Source organism: Octodon degus, unplaced genomic scaffold (assembly GCF_000260255.1).
Source record: "Octodon degus isolate 3935 unplaced genomic scaffold, OctDeg1.0 scaffold00076, whole genome shotgun sequence".
Classification (NCBI taxonomy): Eukaryota; Metazoa; Chordata; class Mammalia; order Rodentia; family Octodontidae; genus Octodon; species Octodon degus.
This window is the reverse complement of record NW_004524652.1, coordinates 842,576-868,742: the sequence shown is the minus strand read 5'-3', so window position 1 is coordinate 868,742 and position 26,167 is coordinate 842,576. Positions and strand designations below refer to the sequence as shown.

Below are 26,167 nucleotides of genomic sequence, written 5' to 3'. Positions count from 1 at the left end.
AATGGTTCTATACCCTATAATCCCAGCATTCAGAAGACTAAGGAGGAGGCTTGTAAGTTCTAGCCCAACCTGGGATTCTGTCTGTTTCACAGTTAAAATACAAAAAAAAAAAAAAAAAAGTTGGGAATGTAGCTCAGTACAAAGGCCCGGGATTCAGTTTCCAATACCACAAAGGCCCAAAACTAAAAACAGCACAGAGAATGATTACTTCTGTTAGGTGTTTTGTTTTACTGTGTTTCCCTTTTCCCCTTCTCAAGGCTTAGGTTCATAAAACTCACAACAGCCCTGTTCATTGTCTCCTCACTGTTGCAGATGTGGACGTCTGCCTGGGGGACAGGGAGACCCGCCGGGACCTGGTGCTCATAGACTCTCTGTTTATCATGGACCAGTTCAAAGCTGCAGAGAGGATGAGTGTTAGCAAACCCAACACCAAGGACATCGCAGAGGTCACTGCTGTGGCTGAAGCTATCCTGCCCAAGGGCAGTGCCCGAGTCACAACTGCGGTGAGGCACTGGCCTGGCCTGGGGTTGGGGTGGGGCTTAGTGCACAGGTTTCAAGGGAGCTCTGCCTTCCCCCAGATGTGCTCTTGTGTTCCTGGTGCTATGAAAGGCAGCTCTTTGCTGTCTTCTGTTCCTCTAAGACATCTGAGGCTATTTAATAGGTGTGTCATGTGGCTTTCTAGTTTATGGAGGGTTCACTGGGGATCGAACCCAGGGCTTAGGCACTGAGCTGTGTTCTCAGCTATTTTTAATTTTCAGACAGGATCTCACCAAGTCACCGAGTTTGCTATATTGGGTTCGGACTTGCAGTCCTCCTGCCTCAGTCTCCTGGGTGCAGGGATGGCCAGGTGCCTGCTGTTGGGCCAGCCATGAGGAAAGGTTTTGTGGTCGTCTTGGCAAGCAGCTGTGGCCTAGCTGGTCTCTCCTGCAGGTGAAGTTCAGTGCTCCATCTTTGCTGTATGGTGCCCTCCGAGACTACCAGAAGATTGGCCTCGACTGGTTGGCCAAGCTCTACAGAAAGAACCTCAATGGCATCCTGGCTGACGAGGCTGGGCTCGGCAAAACCGTGCAGATCATCGCTCTCTTTGCTCACCTGGCCTGTAATGAAGGTAAGGCCTCTGGTTCTCTGGAGGAGTGCATGTTCACTCAGCTTAGTAGCAGGTGTGTGTCTGATAGAGTGTTTAAGCTGGCCTTCTGATCTTCTTGCTCCTGTGCAGAGTGTAGCTCAGAAGCACTCGTTACCTCAGGGCGAGGTAGTGGCATCTTTAGCCCTAGCTACTTGAGAGGCTGAGTCAGGATTGGTTGAGCCCAGAAGTTCAAGGCTGACCTTGGCAGCATGCATGGCAAGACCTTGTTTCAAGAAAGAAAAAATTTAGGGCTGGGGAGATTAGCTTGGAGGTCTAAGCACCTACCTGGCAAGCTCCAGGTCCCAAGTTTGATCCCTGGTATTTGTACCATACGCCGGCAGGTACTGGTACCGTATGCTGTACTGGCCCTGGAATCCTGGCCGAGCCATGCTTTCCCAAAACTGGATGTGGTAGCACATGCCTGTAATCCAGCGCTGGGGAGGCTGAGACAGGAGGATGACTACAAGTGCGAACTGTGTAGCGAGACTTTGTATCTAAATAAACAGAAAGAAAAATTTTAGAAGTTTACTATAGAGACATAAAGCTCATTCACAGTTGAAATAGGGTTGGCTTTGTCATCATGAAATTCTTCAGTTGTTATTTGTCATGGAAGTATTTCACTTCTCCATCAAACTTGAAGGAGAGTTTTGCAGGGTATAGTAGTCTGGGCTGGAATTTGTTTTCATAGAGGACTTGAAGTACTCTGCTCCATGCTCTTCTTGCCTTCATGGTTTGTGAAGAGAAGTCGGCCGTAATTCTGATGGGTTTTCCTTTGAATGTGATCTGCTGCTTTTCTCTAGCGGCTTTCAGTATATTATTCTTGTGCTGGATTTCTTGGATCTTGACTATTATATGTCTTGGTATGTTTTTAGGATTTTATTTTTTTTATTTTTTATTTTTTTGACTGTCTCCGAATGCCTTCAGGGCAGGTTTGGCTGGCCTGAGTTCTGGGGCTCGAACCACAGCAACCTGAGCCTGACTGCTTTGTTGAAGCAGGCACTTGAACAGCTGAGCTAGTGGGCCCTCCCCTCCCCCCATGTGGTTTTTTTTTTTTTTTTTTTTTTTTTAATAAATTTTTTTTTTAATTTTTTTTAAATGTGTTTATTTTTTTATTTTTTTATTTTTATTTATTTGAGAGAGAGAGAGAGAGAGAGAGAGAGAGAGAGAGAGAGAGAGAGAGAGAGAGAGAGAGAGAGAGAGAGAGAGGCCAGCTCAGCCCACCAGGGGGCGGGGCTGGCTGGCATGTGGTGCTGGGGGATTGAACCGCGGTCCCTGATGCTTTGCCAAGCTTGTTCTAAGTAGGTGCCTTAGACCACTGAGCCATCTCTCCAGCCCCCCCCCATGTGTTTTTAATTGGGTTGAAGTTATTTGGTGTTCTGCTATTCCTTCTTTTTTTTTTTTTAAATTAGTTGCTTTTTTTAAATTATTTATTTATTTTTATTTATTACATTTATTTATTGTGTGTGTGTGTGGCCAGCTCAGCCCACCAGGGGGCGGGGCTGGCTGGCATGTGGTGCTGGGGGATCGAACTGCGGTCCCTGTGCTTTGCCAAGCTTGTTTCAAGTAGGTGCTTTAGACCACTGAGCCATCTCTCCAGCCCTCTGCTATTACTTCTGCCCATATTCTTTTTATGTCATTTGTATTGACTCCATCTTTCTCATTGATGCCTGTTAGTCTCACAAGTATTAGGTGAAATAGCTCACTTTTACTTAGAGTCTCATGCGATACACCCGCCCCTGCTGTGAGACTTTAAGTAAAAGCGAGTTATTTCACAGAAGTGTCACCCTGCAGTGTGAGGAGTCGGTGGCCAGCAGTTCGTGCTGCGCCTGGGTGAGCAGCAGTGGAGCAGTGTGGGCTCTCAGCCTGGCAGGTGATGTGGATGTGTGTGGGGGGGGTGGCGGCCCCGCATGCTCACGCCTGCCTCTTCCCCTCCAGCCTCTGTGCCTCTGTGTCCTGTGCCAGGCCTCCAGTCTACCAGTCTTGAGGATCAGTGCCCTGTCCACTCCTAGCTGTTGGATGAGGCCTAGCACATGGCCTTACCTGGGCAGGGGGCATGCCCCATGCATTCCTCCTGCCTAGCAGGAGAGGACTTGCTGTTCTTCTCTGTCAGCAGTGTCCCCTTTGCTGCCAGGCACAGACTCGCAGCAGGTGCTGCTGTTGTGTCAGGGGAGTGGACACAGCCTGGCCCTGCTGGCATCTGAGAACCTTAGTGGGCATGCTGGAGACAGGGTCAGCATGCGGCAGGGTGTCAGTGACACTGGGCCCAAAGGACACAGCCACCTCGTGGGGCTCCTCAGATGGGGAGATGGAGCCTGGTTTGGGAGTGGCTTCTGCTGGGATAGCCTTGGACACTGTGTTCAGTCTTTAGGTGCACACAGAGGATGGACTCCAGGTTCTTTGCTTTCCCCCCTTGACCTCTTTCAGTACTGTAGTTTTATTATTTTTTTTAGTACTGTAGTTTTAAATATAGTACTTTATAGTAGCTGTATTTATGTACTTCCTTCAGGGTAAAAGAACCACCCGGCCTCACTGAGTAATGTTCAGATGGGGAAAATGCTAGCATTTACTACATTTACAGCAGCGTCATCTCCCGTCTGTGCAGGGGACACACGTGGCCCCAGCCCCAGTGGGTGCCATAACCTTGGGTAGGACCACTCTCTGCATGTGTCACATCTTTTCCCAAGTTGAGAGCATCCCCTTTCCACGTACAGAAAGCCTTCACGGCTCCCCTTAGTGTCTATGCATGGCTGAGCTGTGTCACCAGCCTCGTGAAGTTAAGACATGAATAAGGGCTGTGTGCACACAGGCAGTGTGGCACGATGACTATCACTAGAGGGGCTCTCGGCTGGGCAGAGGGCTGCTCAGAGCAGTGTGCAAGTTAAGCTTCAGGGTTGTGTGTTTCTGAAACTCCCTAGTTCCATGTTTTTGGACAATGGTTAATGCTGGGTAACTGAAACCTTGGAAAACGGAGATGCCCATGGTAAAGATAGGAAGAAGTCTGTGTTTCTAAACCCAGGGATTTTATTTTGTTGCGTGCATGAGTCTGTCCCTTGCCTCAGGGCTTGCCTGGTGACAGACCCTGCCAGCCACTTTTCCCAGACCTTGGCACGCAGCAGCTGTGGAGAGAATCCAGGGAATGCTTCCCCATATCCCCGCATGTTCTGTTGTGAGTTGAGACAGTGTCACGCTAAGTCATCCAGGTTGGAATCGAGTTTGCCCTCCTCTTGCCTCAGCCTCCACAGTAGTTGTGTGCTGCTGTGCTGGCTCATACTCATCCTCGTCTCTGTCTGTGTGTCTCTCTCCGTCCCTCTACCCCCTCTGTTTCTGATTTTTCTTTTTAAGACGGGGTTGCTGTATTCCAGGCTGACCTTGAACTTGCTGTAAAGCCCGGGCCGGTCTCAGACTTGCAGTTTTTCTGCCTCAGCTTCCCAGAGACATGTGCCCCATGCTGGACTTTTTATTTCATATTTTGTTTTTTGAAGGGACAGCCTGTTGAATGTCCTGCCCTGCCTTTTCAGCTAACAGACATGCTCAACACAGGTCCGTAGTCACGTTTCCCTGTGTAAGAACAGAGAGGAGACCTACTTAGGCTTTTTAATTGCTTCCTCTTTTCTAGAGAACCCTGTCTTGTTTGAGGGTTTTTTGTTTGTTTTTTCCTTTTTCCTCTCTCTTTTTTGTATTTGTGTTTTAGCTGAGGTTTATCTTTTTGTTTTTGATGCTGAAAACCAAACCAAAGGTTTCCAGCTTGCTAGGCAAGCGTTCTACTGCTGAGCCAGATCCCCAGACTTAAAGGGTGTTTTCTCACTTGTGTGGCTGTGCTTTGAAGGCTTTATGGTCCGCTTGTATTGTTGTTTGTGAAATTTCTGTTAACATCCTTAGTTCCTTTTCTGGAGTTGGTGGCAGTGCTCTGTGTGTGAACAGGAATGACTGCTGATGCAGTCATTGAAAATGTCTTTAAAGCTTGCTGGTTCTTTCAGCAGATTGCAGCTTCATGTATGGTGCAGAGGTTGAAATCTGTTACTGTGCCTGTTACTGAGATGAATCTTAACAGTGTGAGCTTTCAGAACAGTCACTTGGTGGCTTAGGGGTGCTCTGACTGTCGCATGCTCCCAAGGAACACTTTCTCGGCAATGCTGTGGGTGGGGCACCTGCCCGCCAGAGCCCTTGGGTAGGGCTGGGGGGCTTGGCCTTGTTTGGGTTTTCACTGTGCTGCAGATGTCCTCTGGGCTTAGATTGGGATCACTGTGCTTAGGGGTTTTAGTGAGTGCTCGTCCAGAGGTGCCTGCTGTTTCAGAAGTTTACAGGGGTCTCCCCTACAGCAGGATAGTGGAGACCTAGTACCCAGTACTGGGCGGGGGATGGCTGGGGAGCGGGGTGGGGTGGTACAGAGCCTGTTCTCCAAGTGCCTGTCTACCCTGTGCGCAGGCTCTTTCTGACAGCTGCTGCTCAGTTTCTGGCCCTGGTGCTGGGTGCCTGGACTTGGCAGCTTCCTCAGTGGTGGCTGGGAAATTCAGTTTTTGCTCTTTTGTAGGTAATTGGGGTCCGCATCTTGTTGTTGTAAGAAGTTGCAACATACTCAAGTGGGAACTGGAGTTGAAACGATGGTGTCCTGGGCTCAAAACACTCTCCTATGTTGGCAGCCACAGAGAACTCAAAGCAAAGAGACAGGTAATTTTTTTTTTTTTTTTTTTAAAGCATGAAATGAAACAGAAAGCCGTCTTGGTATTTATAGAATTTCGCAATGTGAAGACTTATTCATTCATGTGACTACAACTGTGAGTCCCTAGAAAGTATAGAGGACCGAGGTGGGTGTGCTCCACTTTGGGCCTGGCTGCTTGTTTATGTTGTATCCCCAGTGCTGAATTCCGGACCCAGAGAATAATTTCCACGGGAGTGTTCGCCAGAATGTGACGTGCCCATGAATTTCTTTTGTCCCCTGTGCTTTATAGTGCTAGGTCTTATGTGGGTGTATATATTGGTCACAGATTTTTGTGTGTAAGATTTTGCCTTGCTGTTAGACAGCACTGAGTCCTAGTTACTAAAACATTAGTACCTTGAGTTAGATTTTCTATTTGTCTTGGTCTCTTGGTGTTGCTGTGGCACCATACTGCACATGAGGTAATTTATAAACAAGCAAAGCTCTCTCACAACTCAGGGTGCTGGAAACCCAAGGCCAGGGCCCAGGCAGCTCTGTGGGTGAGGGCCTGGCGTCACTTCGGAGCTGCGGCCCTTTGGAGGTCCTGACCACTGGGGAGGGAGGCAGAGACAGCCACTCCTTGTTGTGGACCACACGGATCTGGGGGGGAATGTCCGGATCATAGCCTGTCTCTTGTTACTAACTTGCTCTTGCGAAGGCCACAGTGCCGTCAGTTGCGGCCTAGATACTCAGCTTACCTCCTGATGAGTTTCTCCTGGCTCAGATCAGGTGCTGTGGAAGCTCCCTCTCTGACAGTCCTTCTGTGGGTGGCTGTCAGTGCCTCCCTAGAAGCTGTAGCATCTTGGGTGTGTGCCCAGCCCTCGGCGGCCTGGGCTGCACTGCTGTCCCCTCCGTAGTGCTCTGCTGTCACCTGAGCGGCAGCCGAGTCATGAGAACATCATGGAAAAGCACAAGTTGGGAGTTTGCCATCTTGCAGGGCTGCCTCACTAGCTGTGAGGGCCAGCGTGGCTCTTGGGTGGACATGCCTGCTTCAGGCGAGAAGAGGGGAGAAGAGAAGCGTGTCAGCCAAGCCATTTTCTGTGCAGTAACAGAAATTGTTCAGAGTAGAGGGTTGCCTGTGAGCGTGGCGCAGTGTGGCCTCATGCTGAACGCTGCCCTGTTGAACTGGCTGTGGTTGCCAAGGACCCGGCCAGGTGATGAGCTCCTTGTTGTGCCGCAGGATTGGACCAAGCCGAACAGCTTCCACGTCTGTGTCACATCCTACAAGCACTTCTTCAGGGGCTACGCTGCCTTCTCCCGTGTACGCTGGAGGTGCCTCGTCATCGATGAGATGCAGCGTGTGAAGGGCATGGTGGAGCAGCACTGGGAAGCAGTGTTCAACCTACAGAGGTCCGACTGCCCCTTAGTGTTGTCACTGCCATGCAGCCCGGGGAACCTGTAGTCACTGCATCCTCCTCTTTAGGAGAAGCAGAGTCATTGCAGACACATGCATGCTTGCTTTTAGCCACAAGGAGTTGCCTTTACCCTCATGGTCCACAGAGGTGTGAGTGCACAGAGTTGGCTCCTGGAGCTGAACTCGCCCCTTTCCAGCCTAGCTAGAGAGCAGTGGGGCACTGGGGGGGTGTGGCTGGGAGCCTAGCGTTGCTTGCTGTCCTTGCAGCCAGCAGCGCCTGCTTCTGCTTGACGCACCCCTGCACAACACCTTCCTGGAGCTGTGGACCATGGTGCACTTCCTCATCCCCGGCATCTCCCGGCCCTACCTGAGCTTTCCACTGAAGGCGCCCAGCGATGAGAACCAGGATTATTATCACAAGGTGGTCATCAGGCTGCACAGGGTACGTCTCTCCTCCCATACTCAGGTGCTGACATTACTGCCAAGGCATTGCCGCTTTGTTTTGAGGGAGAAACAGTTGTTCTTTTTCTTCAGGTGACACAGCCATTCATTCTGAGGAGGACAAAGAGAGATGTGGAGAAGCAGCTGACAAAGAAGTACGAGCACGTGCTGAAGTGTCGCCTCTCCAGCCGGCAGAAGGCTTTGTACGAGGACGTCATCCTGCAGCCTGGGTGAGTGCTGCGCACTGCCTCAGGAGGAGGTGCGTGCTCTGGCCTATGCTGAGCTCCTGTTCGTAGGCCGGGCCTGGAGCAGGGCCCTGACCTCTGGAACCTCACCTCTTGGGCTGGCAGTGATCTCCCTCTACCGTGTGACTGCTCCAGCCTGCCCTCAGGACGAGGGGCTGGTGCAGCATGTGGTGTCAGGGAACCAAGCCACAGTCCCTGTGCTTGCCTGAGCTTGCCTGAGCAGGTACTTTAGACTGCTGAGCTATCTCACCAGCCCTGAGACAGGGTCTTGAGTAAGTCACTGACTTATCCAGGCAGGACTTGAACTTGTGATCCTGTTGCCGTTGCCTCCCCAGGTGCTGGGATCACAGGTGTGTACCACCATGCCTGCCCATGCCTCCCACCTCTCTGTACCCTTCTGAATCTTCCCTGAGATGCAGAGCAGGGCATCTTCACTCCACTCTACCTCTGCTCGTCCTCCACCCTTCATGGCCCCCGGGATACCTGAACCTCCCTGTCCTGGTGGCTTCTGAGGCATGGTGTCCTATTATCGAGGGACACCTGAACAGTGGGTGCAGGAAGCCTGTGTGGGCATTAGGCTTCAGCTGCTAGCCTAGTTCATGTCCCATGCCCCCTGTGCAGGACTCAAGAGGCTTTGAAAAGTGGGCACTTCATCAATGTGCTGAGTATCCTGATGAGGCTGCAGCGCATCTGCAACCACCCTGGACTCGTTGAGCCAAGGTGCCCGGACTCCTCCTACGTGGCAGCGGCTCTGCAGTACTGGTCGGCCTCACTGATCCTGAAGGCCCTAGAGAGAGATTTCTGGAAGGTGAGTGTGCAGAAGCTGTTGCTGTTGCACCTCTTGCCCAGGCACGTTATAGATCCTGCCCTGCACATCTCCACACCCTTGTTCTCTCTCTGGTTTGCCTGTTCCGAACATTCTCTAGTGGAATCCCTTGGCTCCACGTGACTGGCTCCTCTTAGGTAGTGCATTTCCAGGGTGCACCCTGTGTGTAGTAAGCACTGGGACTTCTTGCCTTTTGAAGACTAGTTGGTGTCTGCCCATGTGGCGGCCCATGTGTGCTTACCCTTCTTCCACTCTTCCTGGGCTCCTGTGAGTGGCGTGGCGCTGCTGAGGGCACTCCTGCTGAGGGCGGGTGCACATGGATCCTGTGCCCTCAGCAGCGCCCTGGCGTGCAGTTGTGGGTCACATGCCCTTTTCTGGCTCTCACACTGCTGCCGATGGCTCCTCTGCAGCCAGGCACCTTACCTCCCTCCTGGGCCAGTAACCCTCTTGAGCCGCTTAGCCTGCTGGTAGAGGAGGGTTGCTCTCGTCATCCCGGTACCAGGAAGCAGGGTGGTGGTGTCGGATGGTGAGTGCTTGATCTGGCCAAGGCAGGACTGGCTCCTGGCGGACGGAAGTGCTGCATCTTGCTGTACTCTCCCTCCTGCTCTGTGGGTCTGAGTCTCTCCTCCTCTCTCCCCACGCCAGCGCCTCGCCTGCTTGCCCAGGGTAGGAGAGCACTCGGGCTGTTGGCGCTGTTCTGGAGCTGCTCAGGCCAGGGCCTCTCCTTGTAGCAGGCTTCCTTTTCTCTGCTGCTACACGTCATGCAACATTTGCTTTTCTGCCTTTAGGAAACTGATCTTTCTATATTTGACCTCATCGGATTAGAAAATAAAATCACTCGCCATGAGGCAGAGCTGCTATCTAAGAAAAAGGTGACTCGGAAGCTGATGGAGGATATCTTTGCCTCCCCACCTCCGCCGGCCCGGCCAGTAGCAGTGAAGCTGAAAGCCAGCAGGTATGTGGGAATGAGTTGTAAGTGGTGTGCTCCAGTCCCGCCCACGCCCTGCCCTGCGGAGCGCCCCCGGGCTGTGGGCTTAGGCCCCTCCTTGGGCCTGGGCTGTCGCTGGTCTCCCTGGGCTCTCAGCTTCTCGGTGAGCAGGCAGGACTATCTGCAGGCCCCACTAGGTAGCACAGCGTGGCTGCTCCTGCTCTTCTTGCTTGTCTTTGGGCTGAATTCAGTCTGGTGCCAGCTGTGGTGCTGCTGTCATACCCTGGCCAGAAGTCAGTGTCGTGAGGGTACGCCGCTGACAAAAGCAGGTGGAAGGACCACGCTGGCCACTGTACACCGGTCCAGGACATGAGGCTGGAAGAGACAGTTTAGATGATGAAATTGTAATGTAAAGGACTCAGGACAGGTAAAAAATAGCAAAGAAATAAGCAAAATCCTGCATTTGGGTGAAAAAGAAAATATAAATGGGTATTTTTGAGACAAGGGCCAGTCCCCTCTGCCCACTGCCCAGGGAGCACGGATTCGTCTGCCTGTGCTTTCTGGGCTTTGCTGAAGGCCTTCGGTGGCTTCTCTGCCTGCTGTTTTATGAATGGGTTTTGGAAACTACCATTACTATTTTGTAGGTAAAGAAAAAAGTGTGCTCCATTAGGTCCCTGCTCTTGAGCAGGGCTTTCATAGGCCCTGTTGTCCTCGACCGCCTTCTGAATCACCCTCTTCGCCCACTGCTTCAGCAGGGTGTTCAGGAGCCATGGTGCACACTTGTAATCCCAGCACTTGGGAGGCTGAGGCAGGAGGATCATTTCAAGTTCGAGGCCAGCCTGGGCTACAAAGTGAGTCCAAGGCTAGCCTGAGCTGCATAGTGAGACCTTGTCTCAAAAAGACAAAAATAAATTTAAAAAAATAATAAAAACAAAAAATAGGGTGACTTTTCCCCACTTGGCTCTTCCTCTAAGCTAGAGTCACATGGGCGTTCTGTGCCAAAGGTATTTTTCTGTCTCACAGGGCTGTGTACGTAAGACCCAGGGACATACTTGCCTCTGGGTAACTGTGAATTGGGGTCACTGTGCCAGGTTTGCGAGCAGAGTTTGTTAGTAGCTCACAGGGGTGATGGTGAGCTTCTTGGAGCAGCTTGTAGACCCCTCCCCACCTCTCCAGCCTGCCCTTCCGAAGCTGGGGACCAGACACTATTCTCCAGGGTGGTGCTGTGGAACTAGGTTTTCTGCAGCTAGCTGAGCTCTGTGTCTTCCTGCTTGCCCAACGGGAGTCTAGGTTGTTCCAGCCTGTGCAGTATGGCCAGAAGCCCGAAGGTCGTACCGTGGCATTCCCCAGCACACATCCACCCCGGACAGCCAACGTTAATGCGACCGCTGCTGCCCCACAGGGCCCGGTTCGAGGGCGGCCGCCTATTGCCACATTCTCTGCAAACCCGGACATGAAAGGTATCAGCACCTGTCACCCTCAGCACTGTGGGAGGCTTGGGGTGGGGGAGGGCTTCCAGGTGCAGCTCCAAGGCCTTGGATGCCTTCTCTTTCTTGCGCTAGGTTTTTCTCTGTACAAGAAACCATTCCCAGCTGAGATGAGTGTTGATGATGATGACGGCAGAACATTTTTCCTTTGTGTATGTCAAAGTCATTCGGGAAACTTCCCAGAAAGTCTGTTCTTGTTACAGTTTGTACCATCGTTTCGACTTCACTGACGATTACTTTGGAGAGGATAGGGTGAAATGGCAGGAAACATCCTAACAGGCAGTCTAGCCTGCAGCTGGAGGTCCTTGTGTCGGGTATCCTGTGTCATGTCTACTTGAGATAAGCCAACACGAGACCACACCGCAGGGTTTGTCTGTAAGATAGGATGGATGGCGCCTACACTTCTCAGTGACAGTGGCTGGCTGGGCTGCTTCAGCCTCCCTCCTCTTCAAGAAGGGCCTTGTGTGCAGCTCAGCTGCGCTGGTGGCGGGCTGTTTCTCACTCCAGGGACATGATCAGCCTCTCCGTGGTTTTTAGGAGAGGGCTTTTCATTTGAGAGCTTTGTGAAGTAATGTCTGTGTAATTCTTTAAAGTTCGGCTGTGAAGTGTTGCGTTTTATGAGAACCTCTAACAGCTTTGCACAAACCAACCTTATTGATTACAGCGGCAGCAGCCCCGTTTCAGACTTCTCAGGCTTCCGCCAGTGCTCCTCGACACCAGCCAGCCTCGACCTCCAGCACAGCCACAGGCCCAGCCCACCCTGCGCGACTTCGGGCACAGACCGCTGCCCAGGCCTCTGCCGCAGGCCCGCCCCCGCCCCCACCCCAGGCGCCCTCGCTGGCGGCTGGGCAGAGCGCGCCGCCCCAGCGGCTGGTGCTCACCTCACAGGCTCAGGCCCGCCTGCCCAGTAAGTGGCCTCGCATCCAGGGGCTGCCTTGTGGCCCCGTGCTGTCAGGAACTCGGGATGTCTGAGGAGCCTTTGCTGTCCACTGCCTCTGTCTGTCCCTCTGCCAGGTCCTAGTGCTGCATGGAGCTTGGCGCCCGCCAGAGGGCAGCGCTGGGCCCTGCTCTTTCTGCTCTTTCTTTTCTCCACCGGCTCTGCTCTCCTCCTCTTCCCCCATCCCCCACAGCTGCGCCCTGCTGCCATGTGGAAGGGCATTAGCTGGGTCCTCCCTTAGCCTGAGGCCCACAAGTGGGCATCAGGTCTCCAGACACCTTTCGCGCCTGTGGTCTCTCTTGTCACCAGCTTGAACTGGAGCGAATGCTTGCTCAGCAGAGACATTTGGAAGTAACTTGGGGTCTGAGATGTCAGCATTACACGTTATTTCCCCAGCATAGAGCTTTTTACTAAAACCAGTCTGACTAGCGTAAGTGTGACCTGTACTCCTGCTGTAGAACCGACCCTCAGGTGCAATGCTGTGGTGCTGAAGCATTTCTCAGATGGTGCCTCAGGTAGCCGATTTGTTATATAACAAAGTCCTGGAGGCGTTCTCAGAGAAGTGGGAAGGGAGAAGACGGGCGGTGCCAGGTTCCGGGAGACCCCTCAGTGCAAGCCTCTCTGCTGTTGCCCAAGCGAGGAGTGGTGAGCTAGGCACCGCCCAGGGGAAGCCCTCACACAGCGCAGCCCAGGCCCGATAGGCACCCGTCGTGGTGGAGGGGCACGTGATGCAAGTGCGTCTGACCTCAGCGGGTCTTCACGTCAGGCTGCGGCGGCCTAGCAGGGGTTGGTGTTTCTGTGCAGACCTCTGTCCCTCATTCTCATCTCCCCTCCTTGCTCACAGCTTTTCTGTGGGCAAGTCATCTGCAGATGTTTTTCAGTCTTCACTAACTGTTCCCTTCATGGTGTCACTAATTCTGGCGTGGACTTTGGACTTTCTCTCCAGGCCCGTTTAAACTTGCCCGTTAATTGTCGGGTGTAAAGCTCTCAGCTCCTGTTTAGTTACAGGTTGTTTGGAGTTGGGTAACTCTGACGCTTGAGTTAAATTGTTTAAAAAGTTTAAATGATGTAAAGTTTCACATTCACAGTAATGCTTATAGTTTGAATCCTATGGTCTGATTTGAATTCACATGAAACTTTGTGTCCTGCAGTTTATGTATAATGTATTTAAAAAAGATTCCTAGACTTTTAAAAAGTTATGGTGTAATCAAAAGTATTCATCACAAAGCTTTTGTATCTAGTGATGCAATCTTGGTTGCCTCTGTGAGATAAACTGGACACATACATACGTTCTCTGAAGAGGCTGGTACTAGTTTACAAGTTTATCGCAAACAGATGTTTGCTGTCTTTTTGTTTTGTTTCTGTTTTGAGATACCATGTAGCCCAGGCTGCAGACTGGCCTCTACCTCCTGCCTCAGCTTTCTGCATGCTGGGGTTCTTAGGGTGCGTTAGCAGCACACTGGGCAGATTTGTATTGTTTTCGATGTTTGTTGTTTTGGGAGGGCAGTAAGATATCCCTTAATAATTTGATTAGTTGTGCTAACATCTGGTACCCAAAAGTCCTACCAGTTAGGGTTGAGTAGACTGTAACCATTCCAGTGTGAGTTTTAAGTTTCTTCTGTTTCAAGTTACTTCTTTAGGTGGTAGAAAGCAACACCTGATGAATGTTTTCAGGTCACTCAGCTCGCTGCACACAGCCACTGTCTACCACAGTGGTGGTGGAGCAGCAGGCCTTTCTGAAGATGGAGTGCCTTCACCTTCCCTTCCGCATCTCCGTAGGTGGGGAGGTGGTGAAGATAGCACAGCTGGCATCCATCACGGGGCCACAGAGCCGGGTTGCTCAGCCAGAGACGCCCGTGACTCTCCAGTTCCAGGGGAACAAGTTCACCTTGTCACACAGCCAGCTGCGGCAGCTCACGGCAGGCCAGCCCCTGCAGCTGCAAGGTAGGGATGGTGATGAGGTGGGAGGTGGGGTGACGTGGGGAGAACTTGGGCTCTGAGATCCAAGCACTGCCTCCCTGGGTAGAGCACTAAGATCCATACCCTAGGGGCTGTTGGGGACCACCGGGATGGCATTCTGCCTGCTGTGCGGGCACTAAGGAAATGACAGGCATTTATCAGTAGCATCTGCTCTTTGAAAAGAGATTCATGTTTTGTAGCTCAGGATAGAAATATTTGTTGCTTTGTAGTGTTTGTCTCAGTTACTTTGCTCGCTGGTACAAAAATACCTGACACTCAGGTTAAAAGAGGAAAGGTTTATTTTGACTCCCAGTTTGTAGAGGTTTCAGTTCATAGTGATCCAGCGCCAGGGCAAGGCAGCATGGCAGAGGGGGCTGGCAGAGGAGGAGCAGCCCGTGGCAGTGAGGCAGGAGGCCGTGAGCAGCCGCAGCCGCAGCAGCAGCAGCAACAGCAGCAGCAGCAGCAGCAGCAAGCCTGCCTCGCTTTTATCCCGTCCGGGCTAGGAGCCTTTTGGGTGGTGCTGGGGGTGGGCCTTCCCGTTGTCTATGCACAGAGCTATGCTGATTCCAGTCCATGGGCTGATCTCGTACCGCACGCCCTTACTCCCAGCATCGCACACCCTAGATCCAGCCCGTGCCGGAAGCCCACCTGTGAGGCCTGGGGTGATGTGCAGATACAAGCTGCAACAATGTTGGTGGTAGATGAAGTGTAAAGAAGTGCCAGGGACTACCCATCTGTATAAGAGAAGTTACTTTTTTTTTACATGCAGACAGTTTCTTTTTGAGACGGAATTTCATATTGGGCCATGAGCTGTGGGTTCAAGTGATCCTCCTTTCTTAGCCTCCTGAGTAGCTGGAACTGTCAGTGCCACCACTGGGCCTGGCTAGAGTTTTTAATTTGCAGGCCATAACTTCCCAGACCTTTGGCTGACAGCAACATTTGTCCTGCTTTGGGCAGAGTTTCAGGTGGGGGTGGGGGTGGGGGTGGGGAGAGCGTCCCTGTGATCCGCAGCGGTGGTGGTCTGCTGACGTGGGCAGAGCAGGCGGTCGTCAACTGTGCCTTCCTGGAGACCACATCACCAGACTGCTCGAGTAGCTGAGCTTTGCACTGATAGGTGCCAGTGGACTCACGTCTCCCGTTTGCCATCTGGCTTGTTGCCGAGCTGTTTGGAAGTCCAGTGTTGTGTGGCTGTAACACACATGTGCCTGGGACTGATGCCCCCTGGGTTGTGTGTTTGCAGGCAGCGTCCTCCAGATTGTATCTGCCCCTGGGCAGCCCTACCTGCGTGCACCTGGCCCGGTAGTGATGCAGACCGTGTCACAGGCAGGTGCTGTGCATGGTGCCCTGGGAAGCAAGCCCCCAGCCGGCGGCCCCAGCCCCACAGCCCTGACCCCACAAGGTAGGGTATTCTAGGGGGGTGGGGTGGACCCTGTAGGGAGCTTCTTCCTGGCCTTCTCTCCTCTGAGTGGCCCAGGGCCTGTGCATTCAGCTGTAGGACCTCACTGTGACATTGTTGCTATGACATAGGACCCTGCCCTGATGGCCACAAGCGCTTGTGGTATCGCCTTGGTTTGCTGTCTTTCTCTTTTGCTCTCAGAGGCCATTGTTGTCTGCACTCATCCTGGCTTTTTGTTTTGGTCTTGGTTGGCAGAGCAGCTTTGGGAATGAAGCAGTGTTCTCGCTGCTGTGTCACAGACACACTGAGCAGCAGTCGTACCTGGAGCTCCCTGGCAAGGCTGGGATGTGTGTTGTTGCATGTGTGGGGCTCTGCTCCTTCTCTGGCTGGCCAAAGCCCCAGAGCCACTGGCCTCCCAGCTCCTGGTCCTGCCCGCTCTTGGCTTCTCCTCAACGGGCTCTGCCCTGCCTGATATGCTGTGTCCAAGGGCAGGTGGTGGGCAGGTTGGACGTGTGGCAACAAAAGGAAGCGCTGTGGCTGGTGTACCTCCCTGCCAGAGCCCCAGCTCTAGCCCCACCTTGCAGCCACCCCCTGGGTGCTGGGAAGGGTCCTCCAGTGGGCAATACGTTCCCTCTAGTGTTGCGCAGTCCAGCTGTGCACCCTTATGGTGACAGCCTCTCTGTGCAAGGTTCTCCACTCAAGAATTGGCCACTTGTCTTCTGGCGAATTGGGAGCCAGCTGCTGCGCACTCACCTCAAGCTGCCTCACGTTTCTCGTGACCCTACTTTGTACCCAGTCCTTGTGCTCTCTGGCTTTCCTTCTTTTTGTTTTTTTTCTTTTTTGTATTTTTGAGACAAGAGTCTCACTAGGCATTTCAGGCTGGCCTTAAAGTCACTTTGTTAGCTCAGGCTGACCTCAAACTCACAACGATCCTCCTGCCTCAGCCTCCTGAGTGCTGGCATTACAGGTGTGCACCACCATGCCTAGCTCTGTGGCTTTCTTTCCCAGCTCTGTTTTTGTATTTGTAGTTGGTGTTCCTGGGCGAGTGGCAGTTAACACCATGTCTGTTGGAGAGTCTGCGCTGGCCTCCAAGCCAGCCTCTCCCGTTGGAGGGCCAACCCAGGTAAGGCACCAAGCTTTCAAATGTGCTGTTGAGTTGGGAGCGCAGGGCATGTAGGGAGCAGTCTGCAGAAGCTGCGTACCGTGTGGACTGATGGCTCCTTAGTCCTCATTCTGTTGCAAACCACAGAAGTGCTCGTCCTCTTGGAAGTGCAGAATCTTGATAATATCTTTTAATTTATTTTTTACAGTACTGAAGATTGAGCCCAAGACCTTTTGCTGGGATATATGCCCAGCTTCCCTTAAGATATTTTTTAATTTGAGATAGGGTTTCGGCTGCTAAGACTGGGCTAGAATCATGATGCTTGTGCCTTAGCCTCATGGAATGCTGAGATTACAGGTGTGTGTGACCATGCCTGGCTTAGAATCTTGATTTTATTTATTTATTTATTTATTTATTTATTTATTGTTGTTGTTATTGTTATTATTATCATTATTATTTTGGTACCAGGAATTAAACTCAGGACCTTGGACTTACCAAGCAGGCTCTGGGCCCCTGAGTTGTATCTCTGGCCCAGGATCTTGTTTTTTAAAAATATATATTTCTAATGAAAAAGTTAAGCTGGAGGGAGCAAGAAGCTGAGAGGTGTGATTCAAGACTTTTTCCCAGTAGCTTCTTTCCAAGGCTTTTTGGGCATCAGAATTGAGCTTGTGTTTCTGGGAAAAAGTACCCGGGCTTTTCTACTGCCTCGTGGGTTGCTCTTCCTATAGAAATGGAAACTTGGGTGTGGACATGGATGCTGCACAGAAGAAATACCCATTTGATGAGGGGGATAATGTGCTGCGCTTCTTGAATAACTGTTTTCATCATTTCCCCATTTTTGGCAAAGGAGGAAAAGACGAGACTTTTGAAAGAACGGCTAGATCAGATTCACTTTGTCAACGAACGACGCTGTTCCCGGGCTCCGGTGTACGGCAGAGACTTGCTGGGGGTGTGTTCCCTGCCTGGCAGAGGGAGGATGCCTTGGCAACTGTGTCTTGATGGCAGCCTCAGGAAGGGCACATGGCCATCGAGCTCTTACCCATCACCCTCAAAAAGTAAGGGAGGTCTGATTTTGACCCTGAATCAACGCCAGGAATCTCTCCAAGATGTTCTTGACAGGTATGTTAGTCAAGACTGTGTGTGTGTCTTCACCCTTGCCTGGAGCGCCCAGATAGATGATGGCCGTCCTGTGCTGCAGACATCTTCTCCATCCTGCCCTTTCAGAAACACATGTCCTGAAGACAGACACATGTGGGCTCACGCAGTGCCGGGGTTTTCCACCCAGAGCAGGCTGACATCAGAGGAAAAGCCCCATGGGCTGTGCTCCTGCAGGCCTCGGCTGGCATCCGTATAGAGCACCACCTGCCTACCATTCCTGCATGCTTGTCCCATTCTCTCCTTGGCTTCAGGGTAGTTTCTTTCCTTCTTGGGCTTGCCACATTTCTCCTGCTAACTTCTTGTCCAAAGGGAGGCCCTGCTGCCCTAAGCCTGGTCAGCTTTTAGGGTCTGCCCGTTCCGGACTGCACAGGTCAGGAGTGACTGGCTGGAAGGAAAGAGTCCTGCAGCGCATCCCAGGCCAAGAAGTGACTTCTGGTCTGTGTGCAGTAGGTCATCAGCCTCAAGCTCTCAGGGGCATCTTGCTCAAATGCTCCTTTCTTTGGAGAGCAGATTTTTTTCAGTTTAAATACAGTTAGGAGCAAGTCATCAAAACCCCAGCTTCAGCCATCTATAGGAAGGGCTGTTCTAGCAGGGGCACCCCTGGCCATGTCAGGTTGGCTGTAACATCGTTGTCCTGCCTGTCCTGGAGGGTCCCCTCGTCCTGGGTCATTCACCAACCCTGATAGTTGGCTGTAGCCATTCTAGGATGTCTCTAAGAGACAGTATGTCCCTGTCCCAACATGCCCAGCTGGATGTGAGCCCCAGACTGAGTAGCCGTCTCTCAGCTGTCCCTGCAGATGGGGCGGTCTCTGTGCTGACCGTTCAGGCCAGGGCTCTCTGGTGTGCCCTGGGCTAGCTGTGTTCTTAGGGTGCTTGTCGCTGGCCAGGACTAGTAGAGTCTGCCCGTGTGCTAGAAAGGGTGGTGCCACCCTGTGATGGCCACGTGGGCGCCCTGGCTGCTGCTCTAGACAGTAGTCAGCACCCCACCCTGAGCCCAGAGCCCCAGAGCCTCCTGCCCACCGTGTGGTGACCCCTCCTTCTGCCTCTCAGGGTGGCCTGTGTGATTCCTCCTGTGGTAGCTGCGCCCCCCTCTCTGTGGGTAGCCCGGCCGCCCGCCAGGTACCGCCGCAGACTGCGGGCCCTGCAGCAGCACCTGCGAGAGCACACTGCCCCCTATCTGCGGCAGCTGCGGCAGCTGACCACTCTGCGCTCGTTGCAGTTCCCCGAGCTGAGGCTGGTGCAGTTTGACTCAGGTACAGCCCAGGCCTGTCGGCAGCCTCTTCAGGGGTGGGCCGTGCTTGCTTAGACTAAGAGATAGCTCATCACCCTTCCGTTTCCTAGGAAAGTTAGAAGCACTGGCAATCCTGCTTCAGAAGCTGAAGTCTGAAGGACGTCGGGTGCTGATTTTGTCCCAGATGGTCCTTATGTTAGACATATTAGAAATGTTCTTGAATTTTCATTATCTCACCTATATAAGAATTGATGAAAATGCCAACAGCGAACAACGGCAGGTAAGTGAAAAATTGCCTTGGTGTCATTTGGGTTTCCGTTGCATGCACTTGAGTGACCAGATTTTAACCCAGTCTGAAATACCATGTCAATTCAGTGATACCCTGGCCCTTCCAAGAAAAAGAGGCTTCTAGCAGTGTGAGCTATAGCAGGCCTCTTCTCCCTGTGTATGCATAGATGAGCTCTGTCGTCAGCTGGGTATCTTAGGACAAGAGTCAGGACCTGCAGTCACTAGAGGCCAGGGTTGGCATAATTTGGGAGGTGGTTATGGAGAAAAAATATGAGTGCAGATAGACTGACGTGTAACTAAAGACAGGCAGGGAAAATGATGCTATTTAAAGAAATGTGCATTCAGATGATGCTTATCAAATGTTTTGCTAAGGGAAGAGTCCTGGTAGAGACAGGCTTCATCCAGGCCCTCTAGATGGCAGGGTGACAGCATGGTGACTCACCTCCGAGCTGGCCTGTGGTGTTGCCTGGGACTCAGGACTCAATGGCTTGTATGCACAGTGTTCACTGTAGAGTCTTCCCAATGATCTGTAGTCAGGGCACTCAGGAGGAGGAGTAAATGAAGAGTGCCTGTGGCTGTGTGGCTTGGTGCCTCAGGACACCACAGGCTGCATTGTTTGGGCTAAGTGCAGAGCAGGATGAGGGCAGAGCCCATGTTGCCCACACTGTTCCCTGGAAGTCACAGGGTTCCACATGAAGCATGCCAGTGTGCTAGTGAGCCAGTTTCTTGGTAACAGCATACCAAAGCTTACTGTATGGAGAGCTTTTTGAAGAAGGAGTGTTGGTCAACACTTTGGCTTTCTTTTGGCATAGAGGGAAGTTGCAGAAGAACAGACCGTGTTGCAGTTGCAGTTCTTAGCCCTGGGTGACAGTGGGGGACTGCCCTTCATGGTGTTATGCCTCACATCCTCAGCCTTACTCCAGGGGCTTTTGTTGTAAAGTGCCTTGGCATTGCCTGAGGATAGATGAGAAAGCACATCTCCCTCCCCAGCAAGACTCTGCTTTCTTGTGGGGCCTACAGACTGTGCTGACAGGAAGGGCAAGCTGGAGTGTTTGCTGGGCACTGCTTGAGCAGGACACATGGGCGTTGGAGGTGAGGAGGCAGTGGAGATGCACACATGCAGAGCCAGAGGAAGATTCCAGGGCTCTGGTGTCGTGTTAGCTGAGGCCCCACCTTGTGGGTCATGCAGACCTGTTGTGTTACCGAAGGACTTGTAGTTGATGAACACAAATGTGACTGTGGTCGCCACGTTCTCTGGATATACTAACTTGAGGCTTTGTGTTTGCTCTTAGGAGCTGATGCGGAGTTTCAACAGGGACAGGCGAATTTTCTGTGCCCTTCTCTCCACCCACAGCCGTGCCACGGGCATAAACCTGGTAGAGGCAGATACCGTGGTGTTTTATGACAATGACCTAAATCCAGTCATGGACGCCAAGGCCCAAGAATGGTGCGATCGCATCGGGAGGTGCAAGGACATCCACATATACAGGTGATACACTTGTAGCAGCTGTGGAAACATCCCAGAGGGCCACACAGATACGGGTGGAAGAGTACAAGAGCAACAGTTTTTAATTCTAGAGGTTTCCACCAGGCTTGGTTTATGTTTTATTTAGAAAAAGTTATATTCCTGCTGTTTTATCTGTTTTTTATAGTTAACATTAGGTTGGAATTGTCAGTTATGCTGTCTTTATACTTAAACATGAAAAGGATGGTTTATATTTTGAGTTGTTTTAACTATTATTATTATTTTTAATTTTTTTAAATTTTATTTCTGTGTGTGTGTGTGTGTGTGTGTGTGTGTGTGTGTGGCCAGCTCAGCCCACCAGGGGGCGGGGCTGGCTGGCATGTGGTGCTGGGGGATTGAACCGCGGTCCCTGTGCTTTGCTAAGCTTGTTCTAAGTAGGTGCTTTAGACCACTGAGCCATCTCACCAGCCCCTATTTTAACTATTATGAAAAATAAATTAACTATTCAAAGAGTTTAGATCTATTGTATTACTTCCAGGCATAAAAACTGCCAAAATAACTAACTGGGGAAAGACTCTGAAAGTTGTTTTTTTTTGCGGAACCAGGGATTGAACTCAGGCCCTTGCACTTGCCAGGGAGGTGCTTATTATCCTGAGCTATCTCCCCAGCCCCCGGAACACATTTTTGATAATAAGCAGTGTTCAGGCCGGGAGATAGCCCAGTGGCATAAACTCCTGCCTGGCAAGCGCAAGGTCCCGAGTTCGATCCCCAGTAGCACAAAAAAAAGAAAGAAAAATAGTGCAGTGTTCATCTGTGTAAGAGGCACACTTAGCTGCTGTGAGTGTGGGCCAGGCCAGTGTAGCCAGTTACGTGTCTCAGTCCACACGGCTTAGGATGAACCATTTCCAGGAAGCAATAACCTGGAGCTGTAAGCTTGAAGGATCACTTTAACCAAAACTCTGAAGTAAGAAAAGACATGTTTGGGGTAAAAATTTGAAGTATTACAAAGAGATACTGGTAAGCGAAGTAAATACATGAAGATTGGAAAATTGTTGACAAGTTTTAGAACAAGTCAAAAGTCTTGTTAATTTAAGCAGAAAGGTGAAAGACACTCTCATGCCGAGTGTGGTGGTGTACTCCTATAATCCTAGCACTTGGGAGCTGGGACAGGAGGATCACTTCTAGTTTGAGGTTATCCTGGGCTACGTAGTGAGTTCAGAACCAGCCTGAATTACATGGAGAGACTATCTCAAAACAAACAAATGTACTTATTTTTAAGAGGGGAGCAAGTCTGCAGCCATTTGCTCTCTGGTGAGTAGGAAGATGTGGAGGTTCAGCGTATGGAGCAAAGTCTGTTCTGTCCCATCAGGCAGTGCGTGGAAGGGAGTTGTGCCTGCTGCTAGGGCCTGGGAAGGGATCTTCTGTGGACTTACAGGGTGGGGATTCTCTTGGCCCCGCTGAAGAGTGTGGCAAAAGCTTAGTGAAATTGAAGTGATACATCCTTTGCTGCAACCTGAGCACACCAGGACATCTGTCCTGTGGTGTTCGGATGTCTGACCCAGGTCTGTCTGTGTGACACAGCCAGAGCCTTTTTTGGGCTCAGCTGTACCACTGGGTTGTGCTGCAGCAGGAAGGCAAGTTCGTCTGAAGTGCAGTTCTCTGGCAGGCTGCTTTTAAGGGATGCAGAATGGGGATCCACTTGTAGTGAGGCAGACATGGCGCGCTGGTGGCATGCATGAGGTTGCCAGCCTTTACATCAGCCCTGGGTTAGGGAAGGGGCAGCAGATGGCCGCGATGAGAATGTGGCCAGCAAAAAAGCAGCCTGTCAGCACACTCCATCACCCAGTTGATGTGTGGATCACATAGGGCGGCTTTGCGGGTAATTTCAGTAATCAGTGTGCAAATGGCTTGCTGCTGGCTCTGTAGTTCTCCGTATATCAGGGTCCGATGCTGTTTTTTGCCTTACTTCTGTGTAGGCATCTTGATTTTTGGAAATTTAAGATGAAAATGTTCTTTTCATGCATGTGAAATACTGATTAAAGTGTGTGACGTAGACCACTAGCACTTAGCATTTTATGAGAAAACAAGCCTTGTGGGAAGGTTGTAAACTATGAGGTACCCATTTGGGTCCTTCTGTCCAAGGACTTCGTCAGTACTTTTGTCTGTCAGCTGTCTTATGTCAGCACCGACTGTGGTCTGTCAGCATGTAGGGGATCAAAAGATGACATTACCCATCCTCAGGCAAGAGGGAAATGTAGGCAGGCAGCATGAACACGGAAACTGTTGAATCCATCCCGGGGTCAGAGGCATGGTGTGCCTGGCAGGAGCAAATAGGCCTCATCCAGTTGGGGGTGGCAGGGGACTGTACCTGTGTTGGTGCTGGAGTGGAGGGGTGGGGATGGCCGAGTGGGTGTGGCACACTGAGCACTGCGTGGAACCCATCCTTCAGTGACAGTATTGTCATTGTGTGGTGTGTGTATCTGTCTGTGTTTTGTAGGCTTGTGAGTGGCAATTCCATTGAGGAGAAATTGCTGAAAAATGGAACTAAAGATTTGATCCGTGAAGTGGCTGCCCAGGGAAATGACTACTCCATGGCATTTCTCACTCAGGTACCCTTGTGTGCTCTGGGCGAGAGAGGGTGCACAGGGAGGCCTGTGAGGCCTGGGCTCAGGCAGGAGGTCCTCTCTGCTCTTGGGAACAGTGTTTCTCCTTGTGTCCAGCGTACCATCCAGGAGCTGTTTGAGGTCTGCTCCCCCCTGGACGATGCTGGCTTTCCGGTGAAAGCGGAGGAGTTTGTCGTGCTGTCCCAGGAGCCCTCTGTCAGCGACACCATCGCGCCCAAGATTGCGCGGCCCTTCATAGAGGTGAGGCTCGTCCTGGCCCAGCTGGGGCCTGCCTCACCACGGCCCTCCGAGTATGCAGCCTCGCCTGCTCTCCTTGCGTGTGAGGCTGTCCCTCGGCCTCTCCCTCCCTTCTAGTTTCCCATCCTGAAGACTCAGCTGTGGAGGCACAAAGAGAAGGTAGACCTGTCGCCTTGTGTCAGTTGATGCTGTGCTCATTAGCTTTTCTGAGCTGCGCTGGGCCTCCTGTCCCATCTCTGACCTCAGTCCACTGGCTGGGCTGGCCCTGCATGTCACTGAGCCGTAGCAGTGTGCTATCACCTTTGAGCCTCGCCAGAAGCACCCAGCTGAGTCTGAAGACGTGTGTGGCACAACATCTGGCTCAGTTTTTCCTGTTGGCTCTGTGTTGAAGTAGTGAAGTTGTGGGTCTTGGGTTATAGAAAGGGTTTTGCTGTTTAGTGCAGGGACTAAAAGATTCTTAGGTTGGACACCTGGGTCCTGAGGTATCCCCCATGCAAGCTGGCCCCTTCTGTTCTTGCCTGTGCAGGGTGTCCTTGGCCTCTGGGCTTGGCCTCACTTTCCTTCTTGTCTCACTCAACCCCATGTCAAGGGAGGTGTCTTCTTCCTTTGCAGACCCCATTCCAGTGCCTTCAGGAGGGAGGGCCAGGCTGCTTTGTATGCTCTGCTTGCAGCCTTCTGTTGGCTTCTGAGAAAGCTGTGGACACAGCCCAACCACAGGCATCCCCACTTCTGTGCAGCCCCTGCACAGGTTGCTGAGCATGGTGTTGATGAGCTACTTCCACCTGTCCAAGTGAGCCGTGTGGTGATTGTAGGCTCTCGCACACAAGACGCCACCTTTGAGGATGGATGGTGTCTTAGTTACATTTTCTTGCTGCTGAGACAAAATACCGAACACCCACAAATTAGGGGAGAAAAGGTTTATTTTGGCTCACAGTTTATAGAGGTCTCAGTCCATCGTTGGCTGGCTCCAGGGCAAAAAGGCCTGGCAGAGGGGATGCAGCTGGTGCTGGACAGAAGGCGGCAAAGCAGTGAGATGGCAAACAGCAGCAGCTGGCCTGTCTTCCTTCAGTCCCTTGTACTGACAGGTGCTGGCCCTAGCGTAAACTGCTGGATTATTGTGGTGGTCCTCTGATACGGCTGAAGCCCTTAAAACAGCAGCTTATCCTCGCAGAGACCGCCTCCCCACTGCTTCTCCAGCCCAGCCCAGGGTGCAGTTTCCTTCCACCTTTCCAGCTGCCACAGGGAAGACCCAGTCAGCTCCCAGACATTTCTAAACATCCCCTCCAGCCCCACCCTTAGCAGAAGTCCACAGGCGCCTCGGCTTTCTCTGTCTCAGCCCAGAGGACTACCTGCCCCACCTGCCCTCGATCCTCTCCGGGGCTGTGGCCTTACTAAAGGCGTCCTTTCCTTTCCTATCTCTTTATTGTGCCTCTGAGAAAACCTATCAATATTCTGTGCATGCTACCCGCGCTTAGGGGGCAGCACGCACTCCCAGGGTGGCCTTCCTGTCTTCCCCACCCAGAACCGTGCCAAACCAATCGGGAGCTAATGTAGTCATTGTTCACTCCACTCTCAAGCCTACCAGTGTCCGCCGCACTCCATCCAGCCGCCTCTGAAAAGCCCAGGAGCGCAGGAGGCTTTGGGGGCCATGAAGACCTGAGCCACAACAGCTGATGAGAAGCCAGGCTTGCCCACAGCCCCTTCCCACCCAGGGCCAGCACTCTGGGTTCAGTCTTGCCACTCCTTTAGGGTTTTATGGGTACAACTTCCTTTGCCCAGAAATACCTTCTCTTAATTTTAACAGCAATTTATATGATGTGATAATATGGAAACAAATTTAGTATAGTACAGATGATGAAGTTAGCCGTGTGGCGGGCAGGTTCTTACGCCACTGAGTTATCTCCCTGGCCCTTCTATTACATAGTGCCATTTCGCAGAATGCCCTATGTCATTGCGCACATTTTGTTCATGTCAGTCCCCTAACCCTCCTCAGACTCTCTCCTTCCCTCACTCCTTTTCTCTTGTCTACTTGTGGTCTCCCTTCCACTCTGATGTTCACTTTTTTAGATCCCACACAGTAGGAAGAACGTGGGATCTTTGTCTGAATCTGGCTTACTTCCCTAGTCCCATCCATTTCCCAGCAAGTGACAGACTTGTCCTTGTGCTGCAGTGGACATGGGTGTGCAGGCTCCTGTGGTCCGCCAGCTCCTCCAGTAAATACCAGGAGCGAGGCAGCTGGCTTCATTTCCTTTGTTTTGGGAAACCTCAAGTAGGTCCCATGGGGGCTGTACCTGTGCTGTGTGGATGGCCCCCTTTCCCCTGCATCCTTGCCAGCACTTACTGTTTCCGTCTTCTTGATGACGGGCGTTCTGACTGCAGTGAGAGGAAGCAGCAGTATAGTTGGGCTTGCATTTCCCTCCTGACTAAAGATGCTGAACATGTTTGCGTATTATTAGCCATTTGGACTTCTTTTGAGAAGGACCTGTTTATTCACTGCGAGTTTCTTTTTTTTTTTCTTTTTACACTGCAAGTTTCTTGATTGGGCTGTTTAATTGCTTTAGTTTTTTTAATTCTTTTTCTTTTTTTTTTCCATAATTTTATTGAGAAACAAATAGCAATGAGACAGTTTCAAACCAAATTGGTAGGACAGTTTCAATAATTAACACA

At 51.6% G+C, this 26,167-nt stretch overlaps 1 protein-coding gene and 1 non-coding gene across 7 annotated transcripts in view; both read left to right on the top strand.

Annotated features, from left to right (window-relative positions):
* The window catches only part of Ep400 (E1A binding protein p400), a 109,825-nt gene that overhangs the window by 48,388 nt on the left and 35,270 nt on the right, over nucleotides 1-26,167 (top strand). For 4 of the 6 annotated variants that reach the window (XM_023720643.1, XM_023720642.1, XM_023720641.1 and 1 more), the window contains 19 exons: nucleotides 313-503; nucleotides 931-1,108; nucleotides 5,658-5,794; nucleotides 7,003-7,172; nucleotides 7,444-7,618; nucleotides 7,711-7,847; nucleotides 8,484-8,670; nucleotides 9,477-9,643; nucleotides 10,907-11,076; nucleotides 11,768-12,010; nucleotides 13,820-13,984; nucleotides 15,240-15,398; nucleotides 16,424-16,518; nucleotides 17,345-17,616; nucleotides 18,706-18,908; nucleotides 18,997-19,166; nucleotides 20,467-20,663; nucleotides 23,137-23,248; nucleotides 23,360-23,503. In XM_023720643.1, the coding sequence (XP_023576411.1) occupies nucleotides 313-503; nucleotides 931-1,108; nucleotides 5,658-5,794; nucleotides 7,003-7,172; nucleotides 7,444-7,618; nucleotides 7,711-7,847; nucleotides 8,484-8,670; nucleotides 9,477-9,643; nucleotides 10,907-11,076; nucleotides 11,768-12,010; nucleotides 13,820-13,984; nucleotides 15,240-15,398; nucleotides 16,424-16,518; nucleotides 17,345-17,616; nucleotides 18,706-18,908; nucleotides 18,997-19,166; nucleotides 20,467-20,663; nucleotides 23,137-23,248; nucleotides 23,360-23,503 (3,272 nt within the window). The remainder of the gene's footprint in view (nucleotides 1-312; nucleotides 504-930; nucleotides 1,109-5,657; nucleotides 5,795-7,002; nucleotides 7,173-7,443; nucleotides 7,619-7,710; nucleotides 7,848-8,483; nucleotides 8,671-9,476; nucleotides 9,644-10,906; nucleotides 11,077-11,767; nucleotides 12,011-13,819; nucleotides 13,985-15,239; nucleotides 15,399-16,423; nucleotides 16,519-17,344; nucleotides 17,617-18,705; nucleotides 18,909-18,996; nucleotides 19,167-20,466; nucleotides 20,664-23,136; nucleotides 23,249-23,359; nucleotides 23,504-26,167) is intronic. The other 2 variants (XM_004635847.2, XM_004635846.2) reach the window with 1 other exon arrangement.
* On the top strand, nucleotides 20,078-20,208 carry LOC111818008. The gene has a single exon (XR_002822090.1). It is a non-coding gene; the product is annotated as a small nucleolar RNA SNORA49 (small nucleolar RNA).